At 40.5% G+C, this 26601-nt stretch overlaps 2 protein-coding genes across 2 annotated transcripts in view; one reads left to right on the forward strand and one right to left on the reverse strand.

Annotated features, from left to right (window-relative positions):
- Positions 1-8875, forward strand: part of LOC309577172 (netrin-4-like) — a gene marked incomplete at both ends in the record, with an annotated part of 42744 nt that extends 33869 nt beyond the window's left edge. The window contains 5 exons of the mRNA XM_082289001.1: positions 5192-5405; positions 6167-6294; positions 6882-6950; positions 8086-8256; positions 8739-8875. Coding sequence (XP_082145127.1) covers positions 5192-5405; positions 6167-6294; positions 6882-6950; positions 8086-8256; positions 8739-8875 — 719 coding nt within the window. The remainder of the gene's footprint in view (positions 1-5191; positions 5406-6166; positions 6295-6881; positions 6951-8085; positions 8257-8738) is intronic.
- An 8597-nt stretch (positions 8876-17472) lies between these two features.
- CHCHD4 (coiled-coil-helix-coiled-coil-helix domain containing 4) lies at positions 17473-26499 on the reverse strand. Its single transcript, XM_082288951.1, has 3 exons — positions 26304-26499; positions 24303-24401; positions 17473-18633 (listed from the first exon to the last, which is right to left on the reverse strand). Exons 1-3 carry the CDS (start codon positions 26323-26325, stop codon positions 18344-18346), a joined length of 411 nt encoding a protein of 136 aa, XP_082145077.1. The 5' UTR covers positions 26326-26499; the 3' UTR covers positions 17473-18343.
- Between the last annotated feature and the right edge of the window lie 102 nt (positions 26500-26601).

Raw genomic sequence — 26601 nt, forward strand, 5'->3', positions numbered from 1 at the left:
TTTGGTTAGAGCAGACTGACTTTGAGAGAGAGGGTAGTTTTTTCCTCCAGGACCATCATCAGCTGACAGTAAACTGAAAAGCCTCCTGCAAGATGTGCAGGACATTGTCCCTCTCCTCTATCCTTTAGGTTGAAAACCTGCATTGCTAGTAAACCTCATCTGGTGTGGTCTAAGTTGTTCAGGTTGTGTGATCCTAAAACCAACTCTGGTTACTCAGTAAAAAAGTTTCTATTTTGAGCATTGCTTGTATGCTAGACAATTAGGCCACCAGATACATTTTTGTCATACCTCAGCCTGGTGATTATAAATTGAAGAGCTGCCGCTTCTGGATTAGCATGTTTTTTAGGATTTAAGTGTACCAATTCCAAGGCATCATCTCACTTTGAGAAATTCATGCAAACAGTGCCAGACTAACAACAGTAAATGAAAAACCCACCCACTGAGCAAGTGTTGAAAAGTGTTGAAAAGCAGTAATAAACTGCAAACAGCCGACTGAATGGATGTTTTTGGTGAGAGCAACCTAGTGCCCATCTTCCCATTTTGAACTCAGAGGGAAAAAACCCTTCAATGGGAGATGAAAACTTGACCCTTGTGTACAGTAGATACGGAGCTGGGAAAAGAAGTCTGATGGAAAAGCTGAATGAAATGCTGTGCTAATCCCTTTGAGAAAGCACGCTTGAAGAGTGCTCTGCCATCCAGAGCAAAGTCTAGGTTCAGCTGTGACATCCCCCTCAGGCTCCCAGAAAGCTAACAGGACACTGCTCAGGCCCAGAAACAGTCTTTAAGCATTAGTCATAATAATGAATAGCATTCTCTCTTAATCTGCTCTGAAAAAAAAAGTTGTATAACAATTGGATCTCCTGGCACTATCTAAACCACCCTTAGCTGACCCTCCAATTCGAGACTGCAAAGACATTCCCTCGGAAAAAAAACCTGCTGAAATCTGATATGTAAGTGTGAATCTGCTATTCCTTTTTGTCTGCAGAGGTAGCCTGCCTCTGATCCCTTTGCTTTTCCTGTTCCTACCAGCTGGGATGAATGAGAGCCGGGTCACGGACGGAGCCTTGTTTTGACACTGCTTAGATCTATATTAAAAAGAAAAAAAAGGCATAAAAGAGTCCCAGAGCAAGGCACACACCTGCCTGTTATTGGGGGTGACAACACAGGATTAAGTAGTTTGGATATAGACTTGTATGGGAGCTTTGACTCAAAAGCCTAATTGTTTCCTAACCAATGGTTAGAAAAGCTGCTGTATCCTTGGCTCTTTCCTGTGGCTTATTCCAAGGCTTAAGGGATCCTTCTGAAATGGCACCATCTTTTGTACTCACCCTTTGCTTAGCTTAAAAATAATGCAGGCATGTAGACCCATTAAAAAGGGTCTCCAGGAAAACAAGCTTTTTTACTCAAAGAACGAGGCTAGAAAATTAAAATGTGCCCAGATGCACATGCACACACACATGGTCTGAAAGGCTCTGCTTCTCATCCTTTTACTTCTGAGCAGAGGGAGTGAACTTTTAATTCTAATATCACAAAGGCCCCATCACATCTTGGTTCAAAGTCTGTCTTAATCAGCCCTGACCACACACAGAGCTGTCTATCTTATTTCCTTCATTTAAGAAACATCATTGGCAGCGTCAATCCCCACACCTGACATGCTTTAAAAATCACACTGGATTGATCATATACTCCCAAGATGCACATGTATATATTTCAGACTCAAAAGACTTCAGGTTTCCATTTTGCCTGTGTTTTTTTATCAAATAGCCAGTCTGCTCACAGCTATCTCTTATGCAGTATTATTAGACAAAAGTTCAAGGCAATATACCTCAAAGGCCATTGACTTGGAGCATTTGGTATTTTCCTGTAAGTTGGGACCATATTGTTACAACCAGTATTATATTTTACATCTGTGTCTAATTACATGGGGGAGACAGCTGTGCTGAGGGCAGACAGATTTATTACGGACTTGAGTGGAGATTGCAGTATGAATTATTCATTTTTCATTATTTCTTGTCTCCTCCCTTTTACAGTAGTGTCTGACAAAACAAACTTAGTATGGGAGTGAGACTAAAAGGCAAGAGGATGCTTCGTTATACTCTGTGACCCATAGCCAACTCTAAAGTAAAATGCTGTTTTTCACTACACTGCTGTCAAGGGGAGAACCCAAATAAACTGCCCAGCTCTGAGCCAGGACTGTCTGCACACCGTCCCTAACATAATTGATGACGCCTTTGACAAACAAGGCCATTGTCACATTGGCTGCTGTTTTGTTAGACAGGGAGGTGGATGGAGAGAAAATGAGGGTTTGCCAAGAGAAAAGAAGCAAAAATCATTGGGAAAGGGTTGTCAAATATTGGAAAATGTTAAAGGGTGAGGTTTTGGAAACTTGCTTTTATGTTTCGTTAATTGTGAGGTTTATTTGCAAATCCATGGTACTGTTAAACAGATAAAAACCCAGTCATCCACAGCTGCCCCTTCAGCATGTGACATGTGGGCTCTTATTTTAGCAGTTACCTTAGATGCACAACTGGGATTTTGGCCATAATACTCTGGAAGCCAGACAATGTACCCACCCAAGCTGAAATGCTAAATAAACACAGACTGAGTAAAGCGTTTGCAAGCCACTTGTATAACTCATCTGAAAGTGTTGTACATGTATTGATTCAGCTTGCTTTCTGATCCACCAGAAGCTGTCCAAGTTTCTAACTGGAGAATATGTCCCACAGTTCATCTGGGAACATTTTTACTGAACTGTAGCCTCAAAAAAAAAAAAAAAAAAAAAAAAAAAAGGCACTTTTTTTTTCTGCTTCCTCATCAGCTTTCACCAGTGCTGTCAGTCACTGTGCTGTAATATTTTCCCTTAGGGATAGGGTGGGAGAAGCTCTCATCTCCCTGAATCAGGTTCCAGTCTCAGTTGGGGATAGGTAGTCTTGTGATTTACCCATCTGTTAAATGACTTTAACTGATGAAACCTGAAAACTGGAAATAAGGGGGATAAAGACAGACCCAGAGGTTGCAGAAATCTAAGGCATTTTAAACAAAAACTCCACAGGTAGATCCTACATACAGTAATATTACAGTGAAAACAAACCTGGATTCAAGTAAACCCCAATGCTGGCAAACTCTTACTCCTTGTGTCTCAGACCTGTCTGCAGTAAAGGAAGGGTATTCTCCCTCCTTATCCCCAAATCTGTGACATCCATTTTTTTCAGTGACTGACAAACTAAGAGCCTCTTTTTCAGAGTGATACAGTCAGCCCTGCAAAAATGGGGTGGGTGGCGAAATCAAGTTTAGCAGCAAGAAATCAGACCTTGCCTTTGAACCTGTCAGGGCTAATGAGCACTTCAGTGTTATACCTGCTGTCTAGAACTGACAGCACCAGCCCTGGGTTTGCTCCCAAAGTTGAGGCTGCTTTGTGGCAAACAGGAGAGGCTGCTGCCCTCTGCCAGCCCGCCCGTTGTGCCGAGCACATTGCCCATGACAGCACGTGGCTTTTCTGTCCCTAGGCTGTTGTGCTAGTGTCCCTGAACGGGCCAAGATCCATCCACAGCAGTATAATAATATTATTAAAATTATTGGCATAAAGAACACAGGGCATGGGAATAAAAAAATAACTATATGGTAAGCAGATCATAAGAGAAATGCCCTTTAAACAAAATTGCTCGCCCTTCTTCTTGTACTATTTTCAAAAGATATTTTCTTTTCCTGAGTTTCCATTATGAGGTTGCAGGCGAAAGTGAATCTGTCCCTGCTACACTTTAAAGTCATATATTTGCCCCTTTCCCCTTGGATCAGAGTATTCATTTGGTCTCTTATCTGTGAGCTCATGAAGAAAAGTAGTTTGATCAGAAACAATGATGGGCAAACTTCAAAAGCTTTGGAGATCGTGTTTGGTTCAAATGAGCATCCAAAAAGGCTAGCCTCTGATCCAAGCTATCTAAACACCTTGGGTGTCCAACATTCAATTGAAAGTCTCTGTTAAAGCAGGCCTTAGCCACAAGATTTTTATTTCTGCCCTCTTCCAGACGGATGAAATAGAGATGCATAACCTTTTCAGTCTGTTACAAGTAAAAGTCAGGGCATGCTGCTTTCTTAATACAAAAAAGAGATGAAATATGAAGGCCTGGAGGTCGGCTCAGTTCTCATTTTGATCAAACTTGTCTGAACATCAGAAATGAGGGGATTTGTTTACTGCTTATACTTTACTTCTGTAGAGCTGTTGGCATGAGGTTTGACCATCTCAGCCAGGTTCTGCCCTGATGGAGAGGAGTCAACTGTGCTGGCTTGCACCTCTCTGTGTATCCCTCCCTGATGCTGTCATATCAGGAGTGTACCAGTGGTGTGGGATTATGACAATTTATTGTCTGTGCAGGAAGAGTTGCTCACAGGAGTTTTAACTATCTGTTTTCCTGCCAAATTGCCTTGAGTTGCCAGAATGGTGTCAAACTGGCAACAGCATTAGAAAGATTTGGAGGCTTTTCCTCCTATTTGCTCACCTTCAGCTACATGTAAAATACATCTACTTGAGTTTAGGGTCTTCTCCCATCCTGTTTGCCTTCCTTGTAAAATATCTGCTCATGTATTTGTAAAAAAAAAATTCATCAGCTTCTTTACACACATACAGTACTGCATGGTGAGATGTTTAGGACTTCAGAAAGGAACTGAAGGAAATTTGTGCACTCTTTGGAGGCAGAAATTGAAAATATATTTCAGGTCATCTGAACCACCTGTATAAATTGCATCTACCCCAGAGGAAACAGTAGCTTTGTGATCTCTGTGTTTACAGGAAAGGCAATGTAGGCAATAGCTGTAATTCTTTACCTTGTCCTTGCTAGTGAAACTTTCTGCAAAACACTTTTGAAGTGAATCACCTTCAAGCCCCTTTAAAAATAAACACACAGAGGAGGCTTCCTGCTATCACTTCAAAACCCTGTATGGTCACTATTTGTGTAGTAGGGAAGAACTGACTTTCATGCACAAATGCTCCCAGTCGTACTTGTTTTGCTTTGTCTAACAAATTAAAAAGAAAAAAAATTGTAAATGTAGGCTGAAATGCAATGTTTACTAGTTCTGACTTAAAACTACAGAGCATGAGGAAGAGGGTACAAGTTTATCAGCCTTGCAAAAATGTCACTTAACCAGCTGAGCCCACAGCACAGAATTTGAACTGTGCTTTGCTGTGTCTCCACAGCCTGTGCCTGCCAGCCCATGGGTGCAGTCAACACCACGTTCAGCAGCAGCTGGAGATGCCACCCCCGGACGGGATTCTGCTACTGCAAACCAGGAGTGGCGGGTCCCAGCTGCGACAGGTGCCTCGTGGGCTACTGGGGCTTCGGGGAGAACGGCTGCCGCCCCTGTGACTGCGCCAGAGACTGCGACCAGCACACTGGGACCTGTTTCAATGGGTAAGGAAGCCCTGCTTTGGGTTCCCTTTGAGACGGGACTCTGTGGAATGAAACAAAGACTAGCAAATACTGTGGCAAGAACAATAATTGGAGGGTGCAGAATCATTTGAAAAGGTGGCTGTAAATCATAAAAGGTTTCTTAGGTTACAGGTACGCCTTTAAGTCCACTGCACTGTCCAAGGCAATCTTGAACAGATGACTCTTTGCAGTAATAATAGGCATTTCCACAACCCCATGGAAATATGTGCAGGGTCTTTAAACACACCTTTGCTTTGGAAATAGATGGAAGAGTCTGAAGAACCTGCTTCTTATCTGTTCCACAGGCAAAATGAACAATAGTCTCCCTCTTGTTTCTAGAGGGCCAGGCATCTGTACCCCAGACAGGTAATCAGTGCAGAAATCCTGTGATTTGCTGAGCAATTGCAGTTCTACAAGCCCTGCAGCTGTCCTCAGGTGCCAGTGACACCAACAAAGTGGTCACTAAGTTACATAATTCCCTAAAAACAAACAAATGTAAGCAAAAAAGGCCCAATTTATAGGTACTTTAAAAAATGCTAAGTCAGCAGTGGGAGGCCTAAATAAAAACCTAGACCAGATCTAGAGATAGATCTCTCTATCTGGCATGAAGTCTTGCTCATATTTGCACTCCCAGTGAGAAGAAAGCAAGCTCATCAGCCTGGGTACAGCCAAAGCCGGCTGCTTCCCAGCCCTGTCATGCCCTAACCAAGTGCTGTGGTTTGTGTGTCCCCCAACTGTGACAGAGAGCCCTTCTTTAACATCCCCATCGGGGGACGAATCCCCGACCTCGTCCAAACGCCGACCAACGAGAGCGAAGAGGAGTGGAAATGGAACGACCACGAGCAGGGATTTTCTGCACTGAGGCATCCAGGTACAGCCCAGAGTCTGGGAACGTTTAATTGCCACTTCTTTCAGCCCACCACCCTGACTGGGTCTGCCCCACTCATCTCCAGCTTGTCTGTAGTATTTAAATAGTTCTCAGTCTTGCCTGCCCTGTAAAGATCAGCACTTACCATCACCAGTGACCTGGCAGAAGGAACAGTGCCATTTACTGCATAGCTTGACTTTTCTGAGACGGATATTGCCTTAACACCAGGAAGGATCAGCATTTCTTAGGTTATGGGACCAAACAAAGGTCTCATTACTTACACGATTTCCAGCTGGATCTGATTCTTACAAATCTCTTCATTAGGATCAGTTTATTAACTGTACAATAGACCTCATGTGGGCTGCATTTTACTTGACAGTGCTGATCAGATTTCAGAGTAATTATTTTATCATATAAGAAGAAACACATTTGCAAATAACTGAGCTCACTCTCAAACTTATTCTTAAGGTCCATATACATTATGGGGGCTATAGATATCTAACCTCATAACCGATGATCATTTGCTCTTCTTTTCTCTCTCATGTCCTGGCTCTTCTCCAACCTTCTGCGTTCTGTGGTTTCCCTGCTAGAAAAGTGTGTGTGCAAAGAAAAGGTGCTTGGAAGTGTCAGTGACTTCTGCCAAATGAAATATGCCTATGGTAAGTGGGTAACATGCCCCCAAGGTATGATAATTTCACAATGTTCCCTCTATGCATGTTGTTAGCTGATAGTTATGAAAAATGACAGGATTGGTAAAGTCCTGAGAGGTAGGATTTCTTCTGCCTTTTTTGTCTAGTGACATGTCCAACTTCTGATCAGAACTTAAAAGCATTTTTCATGCAAGGCTCTGTGGTGTCTCCTTCCCACCCAGTTCATTTTCCTCTTTACAGCAGGAGGGATGCTAGAATAATACTCAGTGGAATAATTGGCCTTTACATCAAGAAAAATGGTAAAAAAACCTCACATCTAAAATGCCATTGCTTTTGCAGTCATTATACAGGTTCAAATAGCCAAGGTCGCTTACCAAGAATGCATTTAATACTGTTGTTTATGAATACCAGGTTCATGCCATCACACGAAACAAGAAAGGAAAAGCTCTGGGATCCAGAGGTTTGATGTGCTTGTGCCAGGACACAACAAAGCCTCCTTGAGGGGCTGATCTACATGAACCTGCCATGCCAAAAACTTATGGGATCCTACTAAATTAAAAGGAACAGAAATTTATCATGGCAACCAGATGTTGGACCACAAAACAAAAATACTTCTTCTGGTTTTTTGTGCAATCATGGAATTTTAGTCATGTGACACGCCTGATGGGAAACTTCCTGACTTCTTTCCTGTAGACAGTCCCTTCTCACAGGACAGAATTTTTGAGAGGCCAGAGTTAAAGCTAAACACTAAAGTTTTCAAACTGGAAATATAAAGTATAGAATCAGTGCACTTGAAATCAGACAGGTAGCTGCTGACCAGGGTTTTTCACCCTTCCTTATGTATGCATACAAGTGCTTTCCTAGAATTTCCAAGTGTTTGACATCAGCCCGTTAAAAAATAGTTGCCAAAACATGGTGAAAGCATGAGTTAACTACTTCAAAAGAAAAATCCAATTTTTCTTCTCCAGACTTATTTAAAAGATCCATCAGTGACGTGGAAAACCACTGCACTTCATGTACAACTGCACTTTGGGTTTTTTTGGTGTCTTCTTTCAAGGTGTTAAAATTCTACATTTTCACAGCATAAACCAAAATTCATTTAGAAATTAATTGTTGGTCTCTATCTGGATATGTTTTCTGGCAGTAATAAAAGCAAGAATCCTATCTGCTCATGACAAAGGGACCCATGCAGAAGTTGTTGTGAAAGTGAAGAAGGTCCTGAAATCAGGCAAAGTGAAAATTGCTCGGAGCAATAGAAGCATTTACCCAGAATCCTGGACCAACAGGGGCTGTACATGTCCCATTCTCAATCCTGGTAAGGACAAAATACTCACCAGGGGTTTTGCTTCCCATGTAGACAGTGCTTATGAACATCAGCCATGATCAGCCTTTCTGGGACAGCATCCTTTGATTCTTCCCCACCAAAGTATGTTTGCTTTCCAGCTCACAGCTCTCAAAGAGGGTGATAAATGGCAGAGGGGGGCAAAGGCATAAGCAGCAGCTGCCACATCCCAGCGGATCTGTGTGCAGAACCTCACTGGAACAAAATCAATTTGTACTTGTGATTCCTGAGCACAGTCCTGACACCAGAGAAGCTGTGTGCCCAGGAGCCAGCAGTGACAGTATGCACATGGCTGTATATACATAAAATGGCACGTGCATAAGCTGGATGAAATTGGCAAAGGTGCTGTATGCCAGATCCATATGAAACAGAGAAATTCTGCATTTGGTTCTTTCTTATTCTATTTGTTAACTAAGGGTTTTCCCTTTTTCTTTTTTTTCTTCCCTTCCCTTTAGGTACTGACTATCTGATAGCAGGCCAGGAGGATTCTAGGACTGGCAAACTCCTTGTGAACATGAACAGCCTGGTGAAACCCTGGAAGGCATATTTAGGAAAACAAGTATCAGATATTCTTCGAACTGGATGCAAATAATTTCTGCTTCAGAAGTTACAGTGCTGGACTTTGCCTTTTAGTAATACTGCAGTGAAAGGTGTAGTTAGTTCATGCATTCCCATTCAACATGCTCCTAGATGAAGTGAGGAAAGCAGACTTGCCATTCCTCCTTTCATGTGCTTAGACAGGAAACTCGGGACATGACTACATTTTTTAAAAAATGCACAGTCTTATCATGCAAAATTATCTAGTGCATCATGTATAGATCACAAGTCAGTTCTTCACTTGAGCCTGATTCTACCCAGAATCATTTTACAAGGCAAAACTAAAGATATGGATCAGTATTTCCATACTTCAGGTCAGAGTCTGATATTAATATGCATAAACTGCTTTCATAATACATTCATTACTGGGGTGTAGTTTTCTTTATAAGTGACCACTAAAAGGCAGCAATTTCTTTCAGCTTTACAAGTGGCATAATATTAAAGAAGCCTATAAAAGAGCTCAGATTGATTTACCATCAGACTGCAATTAGGCCAATATAATGGGCTGCTTTCTAGAAGACAACATTATCCCACTGCTGACCAGAAACAAATATGTGGCTTATCTTGGGACAGTGTCCTTTACAGATGTGCATTGCTGTCATCAACACTTAGTGCTGAGCTCTGCTGCAAGAAACCACCTTGGCTCAAACTCCATTCCAAATCCAGCTCTTTGCTGTAGTACTTAGTCTGTAACACCACAAAGGTTTCACAGCAATAACCACAAAAAAGCCTTAATTATAAGAAAAAGCCAAAGCGTGAGGAACTAGCAGCTGCTCTAATGTTGAGATTGTGACACTACAAAAGCTACAAAGCAGAAACAGGATGCAAATGGATTGGCTGGAGCATGTATCAAATGAGGTAAGCTGTAGTTCTGGGAGAGCAGCCTGGCTATTTCAACTGTGCTCAAGACCACGGGCCTCCGATTGCACTTAGTGCTTTCATTGTGCTTTATTTCTCTTGGTCACACTTCAGGCTAAGATGCTGAAGCTCTGCTTCCTTCCCATTGCACCTGAGGATTATTTCTCCCTCTGCAAAAGTACAGGAGTGGTAACCTCTGCACTCCAGGTAAAATTAGTTCTGCCCTGCAAAAGCATTCTTTCTCAATCAATTTTACCCTATAGTAATCAAGAGGTAACTACTTAAAGCCTTCCCTAACACAGAATTTTGAGGAAATTGTAGTTTGAGACCTGTGTCCCCTGTTTAAGGACTCACAACAAAATGAAGCTGGTTGGAGCACTCTCTCTTCCAGTAAAGCAGAAATTACAATGAATCAACCTATATTCTTTCAGGGGGTTGCAGAGAAAGAGCAAGCACACACGCTGCTTTTGCGTATTTCAATTCCTAATTTTTAATGTCTAATTTTTAATGCTCCTAGGGAAGAGGAGATGTTTTAATTTAGCACTGTCTGACTGGTAAATGGGCTACCTAGAAAACCCTAATACTAATGCAGAATGATGGAAGTCCCAGTCTACAACTTAGGCCATCAATTTGTTCTCTTAACCACTGAGAACCTAAAAACTCAGCTTCTTTTATTCTATTTACTTCTGTTTTACTTTTAATTTCACATTGATTGAACAGCAGAAAAATCTTTAGCTCATTTGGAACTGGATGGCAGGCAGATCTTTTTAAAAAAAAAAACCACCCCGATTTCTTTCCCAACAGGGTATAAACAGTGTTTCTTCCTCCTTCCTTTTCAGGAAATTTCCCCTCCTCCACTGCTTTCCTTCTTTCACTTCATTATTTATTTGTTTTTACCTAAAGTGGTATCCAACAATGTGGCATCTCCAACAAGCAGTTTAATTAATGCAATAAAACACTTTTTAACCAAGGCATTTGGCAGAATTTGAAATGTCAGCCTAATGAAATTAGGAGCACAGCAACTGCTTTCTTTACTGTCTCCAGAAATTGTCTCACAACAAAAAGATTAACCAGTTCTCTTTCAAATATCAATAAAGACCTGTATGTGAATTTACAGTCTGATCTCAAAGGGCCTCTCACAAGAAATTAAATTCAAGTGTAGGTTTAGAATTAAACTACGGAACATGCTTTTCAACAGAGGCCATTTTACCTGCAGGGGATCTTATTTAATGACAATGAGGATATTCCATGTTGGTTAATAGTCAGCACCATATTAAAGCAAACACCTCTATTCCACTTTTTGTGCCAGACTGGTGATTTTGTGGGGAGCGTAAACATCTGCATAGTTCTTTTATGTGAATAAAAGTTATTTTTTGACACAGTCATTTACAAGCATTACTAGCTACTTCTAGTAGAAATACAAGTTGGAACAAGAATATTGATATCCTGGTGTGTTTCCTTGGGGCTTATGATAAACATAACATAGTGATTAATCACTACCAAATGAAACCCTGTGGTATGCAAACAAGATAATCAATACAACATACATTTCAGGTATCTCAAAACACATACTTTTCTTTAAAATTGACTGCAATTTGACTTTCTATTGGTATCACAACTTCTGCTAATCAGGCATCTCTGAATTCACAGAGAAAAAAAATGAAAGAAAAAAGTTTCAACTCACACAGAGCTACCCTGTGCAGTCTTTGTTCTGCAGTGCTACAATCCGGTAGCCTGCCTGGAAATAAGAATCTAAATAGCAATGAATTGCACAAATCACATTAGAACAGCTAGTGATGATGGGAGAGTTTAAACGGATCACTATGAGACTTTGGAAAGGAAAAAAGTTATTTTCTTGTGCAGTGTACATGAAATGAAGATGAGCATGAAACGGTGCAAGATGACAACTGACCTCCTAGTAAAAGCTGTTGCATATTTGTCAGAACCAGCAAGCAGGTCATACATAGTAAATTATAAAAGAATTACCATAGAAGGCATGGTATTCCTATACCAAAAAATAATTGGGTTTTTTGGGCCTGTGTACAATATCCTTGTGACCCTCCCTGTGACTGTGTGTCTAGGTGGCACAGTAAGACAGAGAATACCAGCATGGAAAAAAGGATGAATTTGCCCGATGCAAAGTGGCTGGGAAGCTTCTTTTAGCACCTTTAAACTGGGGCCTGTATTTAGGAAGGCCATATAAACACTTTACAGCACCCAAATAGGCAAAGTGGCTCACAAGCAGTAGCAACCACATACCAAAGAGCAGCAATGATGTAATGGGAAATCCTCAATAAAGGTAAAATAAAAGCTTTTACTCACAAGAAAAGAAGTCCGGAAAGCTGTGAAAAATGTCTAATAGGGCAAGTGAAAGTTTGAAGTAGTAGATGCAACTCTTCAAAAAGCAGCAAATTCTGGATTGCTGGAGGTCACTGCAGCTCTTGCTAACAGCCCTGCAGCCTGTGTATCCAGGAGCAATGGATACAATCCACATTCTGGCAATGTGGATCCTTACAGCACCAAACAGTTCATTAAATGGTCATTGAGTGCTGAGCCCTAACTCCAATATACTGACATACTGCTAATAACGCTTCTCCAGCTTCTGCTCCCAGCAAGCAGTGAAGAAGGAAATGTACCTACACAGACTTTGTACACTGCTCTTCTGAGAGGGGCTCATGCTATGAAGACTAAGTTTTCTCTGTAGCATCTACCACGTCTCATAATTTTTCCATGCTGCTTGATGTAAGCTTTTTTTGAATTGATATAATTCACATGATGGGCTCTCTCCAGTCCACCAGACCTGGAAAAGCAGTGTGTTGTTATGTATAGTAGCATTTTTTTATTTTTTAATTAAAACGTCAATTAAATATAGATACTTCTATTGATATGAGGTTTGGGATCTATTTTTAAAATTTTAAACCATGCAGTCCTCAAACCACCTGCACATGAATTCTTTTTTAGTTAATAAACCACAAATATTCCAAACTTGAGGGTCTTGCTTTGGTAAGAGTTAGCACAGTGCCAGGCAAATGGAGGAGAGCATTTTGCTAATAAGTCAACAATGATACATTATTTTTCCCCTAAGCAACTTAACAAAAACCATATATTTGGTATGAGAATATGCACAGATGGGAAACACAAATAGGTACAGTTAATTCTTGTAAATTGCATGTTAATTCAGTAACTATTCAAACCACAATCCAGCAAAATTTCTCACGTGGGTATCACAAGTGCTTAATTCTCCTAAGAAATACACACAGGAACTTTTACTGGTCTGAGATCTAATGAGGTCTAAAAAAATACTTAACAGGTCCTAAAGCTGCTCCTTCACACAGAGCTGACTTGTGGGATGCAAGTCAAGGGAACAGAACTGCATGACAGGTGTGTTCAGAATTTAGACAGACAGAAGTTTGCTAGTGGCAGTCTCCATACCTAAAATCAGGCCAGTTATTACAGAGACTCACCCTTGCAACTCTCACTGTAATTGCATGTACTCTTCAGGGACCTGTGTGTTCTCACCTTACCTCTCTACTTCTACTGAGAAAGCTCTACCTCTATGATGCAGTCCTCACTCTTCACACAATATCAACATAATAAATAATGTCATCATTCTTTTGTCTTGTGGCTTAGGGATGAGAAACATTCTGATGAGAAACATTCTGATACCCCACTTTCATATGCACAGGTCTGAGTCTTCAAAGAGAATCCTGATCCAGGAGTCTGTCTCCGTATATTGGTACTAGGGACAATGTACAGGACACAGTTCTGGTAGCCCACATTCTCTGGCTCTTCTGCATTTGAAAAATCAGAAGTCTAGCTCTGAAAACATTAATTCCAATTCTTTTGTAACACGGCCTTTATGAGAAAAATCACAAACACTATCAGCTGGATCCAACCTAGTTCATCAGTTTGAGTTCTTTAGGAGAGGGCAAGGAGAATGAAGAGATGGCTCCTTGAGCCAAGTAAGAGAACAGAGCCGACACCTGTAAGGAGGAATGTTATGGGCTGTAGGGGAAAAGGAAACAAGTCTTAGGGGATGCATGAGAAGGAGACAAAATAGAAAGCAAAAGAAATAGGGTGGAGGCAACAACACTCAACAGGAAAAAGCTCAGGAACCACAGATTTAGGAATCAAACATCCACGTTCCATACAGCATCCTATGAAGGGAATGAGCGCATTGTGAGGGGATGCTTTAACTTTCTTAGGAGGTGTAAGGAACCTGTAACATTGAGAAATGAATCAACTGGACCTGCCATTCAGATCTGGTACAACAAATCCTGTGTCCACCTACCCTTCACATCATTGTGTCATCTGGGTTAATTTGCACTGTGGAATCACTACAAATCCTCCTGTGCTCTTTGTTTTGGCCTTCCTGAGCTGTCTGCTCACAGATCATCAGTATCAATTTGTAATAAGCCATTTTAAAAAACAAACACATTGGTGCTATAATCATTGCTGCACTTCTCTACTCTTCTTGTTGGGCGTGTCTTCCCTCAGTTCCACCATCACCAACAAAACATTAGCTCCAGAGGGGTTAAAAGCAGTTGAAAAACAACTGCAGACAGGCTGCTATTCAACAAAATGAAATCATGTCCAGTGAAGAGCGCTGACTAAGAATAAATGACAAACTGCTGGTAGCTTCTCTACACTGTCCCACACTAACACTGATAGAATTTTAATGAGGTAAGACAAGAGTCTAGAAGCATATAAATTCCTTTTTTTACTTCCCTAAGAAAGTAGGTTCATTGACATGTGATCAGATAAGTGCCTCAGATAAACAGGGGACATTGCTGTCAGGTTCAACAAGGACACTCTCAGTCAGAACTGCATAGGATATAGATCTTGTTTCCAAAACAGCCCTGCTAGATCCCCAGATCTAATGATCCCTACAATGGCCTGCAAGATAAGCGTCTCCTTCTAGCCACCATTTTGTTCATCACTCCCTTTGCAGGGAGGAAGGAAAACAAAAAGATTCTTTTTGCACCTGAAGCAAGGTCATATCTCTAGGACAGTTACTACACACAAGTTGAAGTCAGGTCTCTGCAATGCCCTCAGGCTGTACTGCAGACAACAGCAGAAAAAATTACTGAGTAACTTTTAATTCTGAAAATGCAATTTTGTCTAATTTTAACTACTTTTCAGTACTTTTTTACATTTTAGAATGTATTTTATGTTAAAGAATCATCTAAAAGAGACAGGTTTTAGAGGCAATCTTTATCCACATCAGGGTATATGATACATGCACCACTGATTCAAGTTTAAGTGGATTGCAGAAACAATCCCTTCCTAACAAGCACGTTATCACAAGTTATATATGAATTTGTGGCCTGCATCATGCAGGAATTGCAGCCAGCTGATAACAGTCCTATCCAGCTTTCAAAAGCACAGCTTGTTTCACCACTGCACCAGAAGGACAAGGGTGTGCAAAAACTGAAGAATGGTTAAAACTGAAAATCTGAAGTATTACACAGCAATATGGTACAAGGGAGTATTTGGGGAGCAGTGGTAAATCTGTAGGGTGAATACTGTTAAAGCCATGTCTTTTTATTCTAAAACTAAACAGAGAAGATTCATCTGGAATTTTATCTACATGCAACTGTTTGGGCTAAGTAATTTGTATTGGAAACATTCTAATACAAGTGCTTCACGTATTGTTAAGTTTCTTTTAGCTAAACTTTTATAAACATTTAATCACACTCAGCACATCAGCTTTTATAGGACAAAGATCAACTAAAGGCACAGAATTAAAGAGTAATTATTTCAGAATGAAAGCTTGCTTTATCCCCCCAGTGACTACTTTTGACTTGACATAGCAGCATCTATGACTTGACAAAAGCACCTGATAACATAAACCCATTATGAAATGACTCTATAAACACAATTACTCAAACCTATTTGAATATACTATTCTCTCTCCAAGAATCAGTAGCTCAATGATGGCAGACAGAGAACCAAGATATTATCTATAAAATATATATATAAAATAAGAACACATTAAAACAGGACTGAAATATGCAGCTCTAGGTTTTGCATCCACACAATAAAAATGCAACTTATCATCTGCTCATTTCACAAGATTGTCACATATTGCCAAGGATCATTTTATCATCTTTATTATACATTAAAATAACCTCTGATTGATTTTAGATTTAAAATTGGGGCACGTAACCATAAGAGGAAAATCATACAAATGAAGCAATGCTGGGAAACAGAAACAAGGACTTATATTATCTATGCATTCACAACTGAATGAATTTATATAGCAAAAAAAAATTTCCACAAGAACTATTTAGGATTAAAGCTATGACTTCCTTCCTCAAAACACTTCAAATATATTACACAGTGCTTCTCAGTTTCTGATGCAAGATCCTTACGCATATTTCCTATCTGTACTGGATGTAGCACGACAGGTTACCAAGCCACAACAGTCAGAAAAAAGCAAATCCATCCTAAACACACCTTCAAACACGTCAGATTATGCTCCAGGTTCCCTCTGTCTGTATTAGATGCACGTCCCTACCTACTGTAGGCCAAGATTCTCACATTTGATGTTTTGTACACAGATGCTACAAATACAGAGGATAAATCCCAACCCTTTAGTGTGCAGAGGCCACGTAGGAAAGAAAAGCACAGAAAAAAAAAGAAGGCAACTTGTTAGAACAGAGCACCCCTTCACAAGCAGCTCTTGCTTCCTCACAGAGAATGCACTGGATTTCCATTTGAACAACCAAAGGCTTGGGTGCGTGTGATTTTTTTTTTTTTTAATTTGGTGCCCAGTGTTTATCTATTGCCTAAGATTTCATTTGCACGGTCCAACTGCCTAAGTGCCAAAGTTTATCTCTGCTGCTTTTGTGCCTATTTACTCAGGTTTACTTGGCACTGGGCTTCCTAAGCCTGAAAGAGTCCCACTGAGAAGTTCTGCGTCACTTTGTTTCCTTAAAAAGCAGAGATGCAGTCCCCGCTATCACTGCTGTCAGAACAGAGTAGTTGTCAGCCACTTAATTGCCTATAAATTTTTTTCTGAGGATCCAACAGCTGCACCAAAATACAAACACCTCAAACACGCTGTAAAACTTGACAAATTCCCCTCAAACATTCAGAAACATCAGTAGCACCGAATTCACTTATGCAAACAAGATACCAAAGTGCTGTATCAAATTAATGCTCCGGAGCACTCCAGAGAGCTGCCCACAGAGAAAGGCAAGTGCTTAGTTGGACTTCGTGGGCTGCATTACTGACACTACTACTTTTTCTGCTTTGGGTGAGGTAACCAACGCATAAGGAGAGAAAAAAAAACCCAAACCATTCTGCAATGAAGTTACTGAAGCCACAGACACAATTTCTTTTGTAAAAGAAAAATTCTCACAGCCTATGTTTTGCTAGGAAAGACAAACAATGCAGTATTCCCTTATCTACAGCTATTAAACTATGGTAAAGTATTAAATTATTTGAACCTCTTAAGTAATTTTCAAATATTTTAATAGTTGTTCATGTTATTTGCTGTCCACTACAGCTACTGAAAATGCTTTAGGTTTTTTATGTCTTCCTGCCTGGGCTGGGGAGAAAAGAACAACATAAGAATAAAAATCTGACAAGCTGCAGCAACTGATCCTCACAACCCACAAATTGATTCAAGGTCTGCTTACAGCATAGAACAGTTCTCAAATCCAAGCAGTATTAACAAAAAAAACAACCAAACAAAACACCACACCATAAAGACACAGAAGCTTCCAGTGAGGGTAAAAAGTATTTGCTTTTTAATATGCACTTCAGTCACAGTATCTGTTTTGAGATCATTACACCAGGTAACAATTTATTGTATTCTCAAAGTATTTTACAAGTGCCCATCTATACATTGAAGGAGAAGGTAATAACCAAACCCAAAAGCTGTATTTTCATTGCAAAAATAAAGCCAGTGACCAACATTCTTTTCGTTCATCTTAATCATCATTCGCACAACACACCAATTTTAAAAATGCAAAAGCCATCACAGTAAGTAAATGAAATCAAAGAAGATGTGCATTTCAACATTTTCCTGGCAGTCCTGATCTGATGCCAGTAGTAAAATGCAACCATAATCTAATAAGACCATTTGAAATTATTTTAGAAATTCTAGATCTAGGCCATTTTCAATGTCTAGCATCACTTTGGCAAAAAAATAAAAAAATCTTTAAGGAAAAACAATCATTTAATGCAACTTCTATTGACAGAACGGAATACATTAAAAAAAAAAAGCAGCTACTGATCAGAACATAACGAAATGAAGACAGACCTGGTGTGCCAGTGGAATTTAGTTGAAAGCTATGTTCTTCAAGACATTATTCAAGTCAAAACTCAAGGAAAACTTGAGGATAAAGAACAGCTGTTAAAGTTTTAACTGTGTCCAAAAGCAGGTTACACAGTGCATACACACACTCACCCTTTCTGCAGTACTTATTTGCAAGGCTGTAGCTCTGAGATTTCTCCTTCAGCAATAAGTTATTTATTATGATACAGTGCACAGAACATGGTGAAACATTTCCTCACTACTCAGAAGACAGACACACTGCAAAAGTCCATGTCTCTGAAAATGAGAAATGGAGACGACAGCCTCCTTGCATCTTCATTAGCTGGATCCCTTCTCCTCTTTGTCTGCAGCGGCCTCCATAGAGGCAGCTTCCAAATCTTTGCTGGACTTCTCATCATTTTCATCCTCTTGAGGGTAAAGATCTGGGTACTTTTGCATGCATTCCTGCATGGCACGGAATTGGTCCACACAGTCTGATCCCTTTATTTCTTCTGTGCTATAGTGGAAACAAGAAAAGGCTGACTTGAACTGCTCCCCACAGGGACCACTAGCCATTCCACCCAGACATGGGCAATTCCAATTGATATCTCCATTGGGCAATATCAATCCTGAACAAACAAGAGAGAAGAAAAGTTAATGCTCCTTCCGAACATTGATTTCACTCAGTGACAGCTGCTGGGCTGCAGGTGTGACCTCAAGTACCAACAGAGCTATCTTAGTTCTGTAGCTTCCAGGCTGATAAACACCTTTCACTTCCCAGCCAGCCTGTTTCTCCCTCTGATCTGTATAATCCTTTAATGGGCACAAGTGAGATTAGTTCTCTATCCATCTCTAAATTAAGTCCTTCTCCCTGGACTACAGACCACTGAGAATATTCTAAGGGAACTGCAAAACAGATAGAAATCAAGTCAATTGATTTGCCAGACTCTGTCAGGGGAACAAGCAAGCATTAAAATCATGCCATACAAATAATTAGAGTTTAAATCCAGTATTAAGACTAGAAATCTTTAAAATCAAATCGGATGGATGCATTTTTCTTCTTGTTTTAAATAAACTCTGGAATAATAACCCACAACTTTCCCCCTTCAAATTTTAACTGGAAGACCAGAACTGGAAAAAAAAAAAAAAAAAAAAGAAAAAAAGAAAAAAATCAGTATATTTGTAAAGCACAGATTAAGTCACATGCCATAGAATACAAGGAACAGTGAGAGCAAGCCTGCCTGTCTGTTTGCCAGAAACCAAATTGTACTTTAGAACACAACTGAAAGGAGTTAAGTATCACTTCAGACTCTAAACTGGAACAGCTGTAAACAACTGCTCTGGAACAGTTAAAGTCATGACAGAAATACTTCACTGGTGGACTGGCAAGGTGAAGATTTAAGGGCGTTATGTTCTTCGAGATGGCAACTGATTTACACAATGAAGGTCAAACAGCAAGCTAAAGAATTCCTTTCCTCTGATTTTAGAAATCCAGTATAACAGACTTGGTCCCTTGGGCTTCTAGAGTCTCTAATGCATTTCTCTAAGGCAATAAATACACCTCCATTTCCTTTCTTGACCTGGTATGAACACACACAGGTATGTTCATCTATGAAGAACAAGAGAACTATTGTGCTATGATCCCAGCTGGTTTCTTCTCCACTTGAACACTTTGCTCTCCTCCTCTTTAACAGACTTTCCTAACTTCATCTTCGGGCTGAGTTTCTGCAGAAGCTGACAGCATATGCATAAACCTTAAATTTAAACACTTTCCCTTTAGAAGTGGATATGAAAATACCATTGGCAGACAAAAAGGTTGAATTAATTCTGCTTCAAACATGAAATTATATTTAGGACCTGATACAACTTGACATTATCTAAAATACTGTCATAGAATTCAATAAGCTTATTTCTTGTCTTTGTCCTGTAGGATCACAAAGTTCCAGACATGACATTTCACTCCCAGGTGCAACTCCTTGGACACCAGGCTGCAATATCATGAATTTTGACTGGTACAGCAAAAGCAGCTCAATCATTTACTGCTATATTAAAAGGAATATTTTACTGTGATTTGCAATTCATCAGTGATGTGCTCTAACTCAGCCAACACAGTTCAGCAGAAAATTACACTGAATCAGTCAAATCTCGGCATTGATCAGACTCTTTTTCATTACAGAAAGTAACAGTGTCCTTAGCACGATTCAGTCAACTACAGTAATACAGTCATTTTCCATGGACCATGCTTTATTTGGCAAGATGGTTTGGAAAAGTATCTGTAATATTCACTGTACTGATAAGATACACCTAGTCCAGTGCATCACAGCATCTCCAGCTACCAGGAGGAAAAGCAGGACTTCTGAGACAAGAAAATGGGTGGCTGGTGCCAGATTCCTCACTGCCAGGGATGACACAAAGCAGAAAGATGTTAATCATACAGTATAGAAGAATCACAGTTTGCTTTGTAAACTAGATTTTGAAGTCCTCTATTCCTCCTCACTAATATCAACCAGTCATTTTAAAGTCATTTTCCTAGCACTTTAAAAAGAAATTAAAAAAAAAGATTTTGAAATGTTCCTGAAGACACTACAGCAATAAAACCACTTGTAAAATAATTCTCTTAAAATAGATTGCTCCTTTTAGAACCAGACCTGCCTTATAAACATGCAAATCTTAATAACTATGCGAGTTATCCCATAAACGATATATTCTGTGGCATCACAAGATCATTGACATACACCTATTTTATCACTGAAATAGCACCAGTTTCAGATATTCTGTGCACAGAAACCATGCTTTAGAAAAACAAAACAAAAATACAGATGAATAAAGCAAGCATTTCCTCATTCATAATCACAGCAGAATTCACACATCAATGAGTAAGTCCATCAGCAAGCTTAGAACACTATTAAATCCGAAACAGATTTCATCCATTGCTCTTCCTGAGCTGGAAGCCTGCAATAGATGGGATTACTATTTTTAATTAAAATTGAATTAAAATTTCAAATGCAGCCTGAACCTCACTGATCCAGTGAGTCACAATCTACTTGAACCTGCACTTGTGGAAGAAAAAGCAACCCTGTTTACATCATAGCAGATCAAGATTTGTGTGAGCAATTGATTGCTGGCATCACACAACCTAATGCCTCGTGGCTCATGGAATCTGTTCATGTCATGGACAAAGGCAGGCCCATCTGCATCTGTGTCAACACTTGTCTTTGGTCTTGCTGTGATTAAGTCCCACTGTTGTTCTGAGAAGAGTTTCTTCACTGTTACATGACAAACATCCCAACAACAAGTTTATCTGCCAGGGATTCACAGTGTAAGATGACAGGAAGCAGGACTGAAAGGCACATAATCAGTCACAGGAACAGTCCTGTACATCTGATCATTCATCAAGTTCTTTCTTAAAAGAATGTGGGGTTTTGCTCCATCAGTCCCCTATAGAAACCACTTTAAAACTGTCTCTAAAATAAGATGACAGGAACAAGTCTGGAAAACCAGAAGGGAGAGAACAGCAAAAATCTGTGTTTGAAGTCCAATTCCGTAAGTACTTTTATCCAACTTTCCCATCACAGCTGTAACACTAATAAAAATCACTTTGCATGCATAAAACTCATCAGTGCCTTCTTCTTCATATAAGCTTAATAAAATAAAAAATTATTCAAACTGATGGCAGCCAAGATGTCAGTGAAAACCAGGAATCTTTCATGTTTAAATTCCACCATCTGCAACACATAGGACTAGAAAGAAGCTAGTAACGATACTATTTCAAAACCACGGCAAATGAATTCTCAGTTTGTTTCCATCGGCCACAGCTGTCAAAAGGCACAGACAGTGAACTGTGATATTCACTGCAGTATGGAATGCTAACCTGAACTTACTCCAGTTTGTCTGCCTTGCCATTTCACGTGGCTTTTTTCTTTCAATGTTTTTAGCTTGAAGTGAGTCACTAACATTTTGTCTACCAAAATGTCCCAGCTGATACAACAACAAAATATTGACAGAAATAAGAGTAGTATACAACCTTTTTTTATCCTAAGGGAAACAGAACACAAGTTTTGCTGAACAATCTACTGACTCAATTAAATAGACTGCTCAAAGACTAATGTGTGTTAATATCTGGGACAAAATAACAACTATCAAAAAGTACCAAATACCAAACTAGATGTTTATCTCAAGTATGAAAAAGGCCCCTACAAAAAACCAAAACCTCAAACACAAGTTTCAGGTGTATTAGAAAACAATGCAGATTATGGTAGGTCTAGCTAATGCATCTATTCTTTCCCAGATATGACTGGTCTCTTTGGCGCAGCAGAAAAGATGAAAAGAGTCCTTATAATTAATTATACAACAGAATTTGAACACTGGAAACCAAGTCTTCTATTCCAAGTAGAAGCTAAATTAGAAAAGCCTGCATGTTACATTAGGTACAGCAAAACCCTTCCCAATTTTCTTTTAAATAAAAGCCATGCAAGCCAGAGCTTCAGCATTTCAACATATTCCAAACTATTTTACCCATGTCTTTCATGCCCATAAGCTTCACTCCCACTAGATGCAGCTGTATTCTGTGATATGTCCATTTTCTCTGTTCTGATCTAATGCATGGTAGCCCTGGGTCATTCAAGTGGTTTTTCAGACTTTAAACATGGCAGTAACTTACCACATACTAAGGAAAAACACCCAACAAACTAACAAAGAAAGCCAAACAAGAAACCCCCACCCAAACTTATTGACAGTATTTAAACATAGTTTATAGACCTTCTCATTTTGAATCCCACAGACACAGACTGTCACTGTAAGGTGACATAAAAAGCTCCTGGCTTTCCCCCTTTCTTCTCCGATCTACTGTTGAGAAGAAAGTGACCTAACATTCTGGAAATGCAGGATTGCTAGGAAACCAACCCCATCACCTCTCATCCTCACCACAGCCTTTCCATATCCAGCAAAATACACACAAGAGCAATCAACTGATATGCCATTTCAACAAGAAGAAAGTGGTTCTTTTAATTTTGACTCGTTTATTACCCAAATGTATGTCACACTGGATCATCAACAGACTTACCAGTGCAGGTGAGCAAAACTTTTAGCTATAGAACTGACCACATACAGCTGTAATGAAGCCAAAATAGGCAGATAAATGCAGTAACATTTCAACACAAATCTATGTACAAAAAAAGTTATTTTAATGACATAGGAAGGTGTGGTTCAAATTACACTACACACCATATCAGCTAACTAAGAGACCCTGTGAGCTCCAGCTGGTAAACTGCCTAAATGCTGCCCTCTAAAGGTCTCAGAACCACTTCAGAAAGTGTAACTTTCACTTTCTAACTAAATTTCAGTCTTAAGAATTTACTTCACTCTCAGTTGAGCTGAAACAAATAAAATCACTTCGCACAAAGTAAAGAGGCCAAAAGACCTGTAAACGTAGAGGCAATTAGAAAAAAATTAACCTAAACTCACAGACTTTCATGATAATTATTAACCTAGGGCAACATTTATTAAATCATCATGATCAGAACATTATTTCATTTACACATTAGAAACAATTTAAAATACACTCTGTGCAACCAGAATATTATAAGTCTTGGTCTCAGAAATATTCTGCTCTCTTAAATCTCTATTTGCAGGTTAGACGTACTTCATACAAGAACCTGTAATCTTCATGAAAACTTTTATCTTTTCAAGGCGAGGTGATTACAGTTGAAAACTCAATAATTTGAATTTACCTATCATGTGCCACTGAAAGATACTGATTATACTGCTACCAGTATAGTATAGGATTAGCCAGATATTAATTGATATTAAATCAAATATTCAGAGATCACCAAATTAGGCAATTTCAGCTGCACACAGCCAGGTGAGAAACTCACACCAATGACAGTGATATGCAACTCACTCCAGCTTCTCTGAAAATTACATGGTGTTACTTAAAACAGAGAACAAACAACCATAATTTTCACTTGATTAGGCTCTAACTTTATTAATAAAAGGAAAAGGTTTTTCTGCATATCCCTGGCTACTAACCAAAACTAAAAGCCATCAACTGATTATTTGAAGAGGCCACTAAGAGAAATCATTACAAGTGTAGAAAAAGAAATACTGTAAGAAAGGGTATGATTAGTGATGTCCTAATCAGGCAGTTAAAACTGCCATGAGTTTGGGTATTTACTGCATAACCAGCTGCCGTCAGTATTTAAATATGCCTAAGTTTTTCTAATTCATACAGGGTTTGTTTTCTGTTGGTTTTATATATGATGTAACACCCCTTACTTCCATTCTTCTGCTCACTACTGACCTTGTTCTTCGTAAGGGTCATCTGGGTCATCTGCAACCAGCTCAGCACTGCTCGGTGTCTCATGGTCCTCCTTGGTTGCAAATATTATTCTGTCTTTTCCTACCATGGAGGAGACAACAAGCAAAAGTTCAGAGAGATCTGAGACAGAAAGAGTCATTTACAAAACTGCTGAACACCACAAGGTAATGAGATATTCAATGTGATGCACTAATGTTAATAGTGAATGAATTGTTGTACTTAACAATCACCTTCAACTAGAACAGTTACTAGTTCAGAGGAACACATACACACTGAAATTCTGTTATTCTAAAGCTCCAATTTTCATAGCAATGTCCTGTCATGGCTGCAGGTCACAGTACAGTTCATTGAACAGTTAAGTTAAAAAGCTAATTCAAAACAAACTCAAATTACTCCAATACCAGGACTCACACAGATGAAGGGATTAGACTTAAAAAAAAAGGAAGAGTGAAAGACAAACTACAATAAGTAACAATAAAGTGTTTAATAGGAACTTATAATAACACTGCTCTTCACTAAAGACTAGTGTAGTATTTAACTCTAATCATCTGAATTAAAAACTGAAGAGAACTGTCACCATATAGAATTAACTACACTGAAAGGTGCTGTGAATATTACAAGGGATAGAAATCCAACAAAGCTAACTTCCTGCTCTTCATTTACCCAAAACATTCTGTAGCAGGATCGGGGGAAGCTTGGCTGGAAACTTCAGTATTTCTAACTTTCTAACAACCCTGCAAAGCTCTAACACCCACTCTGAGGCACTCACAAGCAGAGAATAGCTAGCTGAAACTCTTCTGAGCACACAGCTAAGTACTCCTTGAGTGGAAAACGAATGGTAAAGTCCCCAAGAATTCTCTGAATTCATAAAGGCCACTACAGTGACTTGGCATATTAGAAACTGAATCTTCTGGCCCCTCAGTGTGACCTCAGCCAGCAGTTGTTCAGTAACTTAACTTTGCTCAGTAACCATGCATTTAAACATGTCTGAAAAGCAGATAAATCTAAAACTTTTTTTTTAAGGGAAACAGTTTTCTGACAACTCTGCATTGTACTCCAGCAAACTTTACGATGTGGAAAGTTCAGTCATTTCTTAAATAAAAGGAGCTAGAAACACATGAACTCTAACCTCTTCACTGCAACTTTGTAGAGTTGCATAAGGCAACTTACGGATCTCGCAAAATTAAAGCACAGCATAGAGCATAAAAGAGGTCCACAGGTTATGACTACCTCAATACACTTTATAATCAGTAGTCTGTGCCCAAGTTTGTAACTGAAAAATGGCATTTAGAACTATTGGCGCTTTTTTTCCAGTCTGAAACCTTACATTCAGCAACTTCACATTACTTAAGAGGGCAAGGATATTTATTTATATATCTATATAGATGTGGACATGCATCTATCTATCTATCTATATATCTCCCACTTTAAGTAATCAAGCCTCATAAATACCACAACCTGTACAACATAGTACAGATACAGAAAAGTAAAGCTCGTACTCTACCCACCCTGTCCATCAACCTTAAAAAGGCAAAATCCCACACCTCTGGCCACTCAGCTAGGCTGAGATAAATTTAACCCCTGCGGGCAGCAGGCGCTCCGCGGCCGGCTGCCCTGCCCACACACCTCAGCCGCTCCGCAGCCAAACGCGGTCCCTGCGGGGCACCCCCGGCCCGCTCCGGCCGCTCCCGTCCCGCTCCGAAGCCGCACCGCCCCCCGCGCCCGAGGCCGCGCTGCCGCCTCATGGCCCCGCCGCCCTTCCCGCCCTCCGTGAGGAGAAAGGTCGGCGGCGGGAGGTGAAACAGCGCTGCCACCGCCACACGCGGACCGCGGGCGGCTGCCGCACCTCTTCTTCACTCCGACTGCGCCTTCCCCCCTCACGGGCTGCGGGGAGCGGGCGGTCACCCCGCGGCGCACCCACCCCCGGCCGCCTCACGGCGAGCCCGCCCGGCGGGGTGACATTGGGAGGACACCCGCGCGCACCTTCCTGCCTGCAGTAGGACATGGCGGAGCCGGCCGGTGCCTTCGCCCGCAGCGCGCCGCACACAGGCCCCGCCGCTCCGCTCCTGCCGTCCCGCCAGCACCGCTCGGGCAGCGCCGCGCCGCTGCTCCACGCCGCGACCTCCCGCCTCCGGAAGCGCCTTCCCGGCCCGCCGGCGGCCGCTGACGCACCTCCTGCCGGCCGCGGGGCTCCGCCAGGCCCGGCCCCGCCGCACTACAGCTCCCGCCTGCCCCGCCCCTGGCCGCACGGGGCGAGAGAGGGAGGCAGGAAGGGAAGGAG

The sequence above is a fragment of the Coloeus monedula genome, assembly GCF_965178545.1.
Source record: "Coloeus monedula genome assembly, chromosome: 11".
Taxonomy (NCBI): Eukaryota; Metazoa; Chordata; class Aves; order Passeriformes; family Corvidae; genus Coloeus; species Coloeus monedula.

Excerpts from the sequence above, each read along its gene's own strand:
- CHCHD4 (XM_082288951.1), bottom strand. The coding sequence starts at position 26,325 with ATGTCCTACTGCAGGCAGGAAG. Across the intron at positions 24,402-26,303 it reads GTCCTACTGCAGGCAGGAAG|GAAAAGACAGAATAATATTT; the intron begins GTGCGCGCGGGT and ends CCTCCATGGTAG. Across the intron at positions 18,634-24,302 it reads TGACCCTTACGAAGAACAAG|GATTGATATTGCCCAATGGA; the intron begins GTCAGTAGTGAG and ends TTGTTTGTTCAG.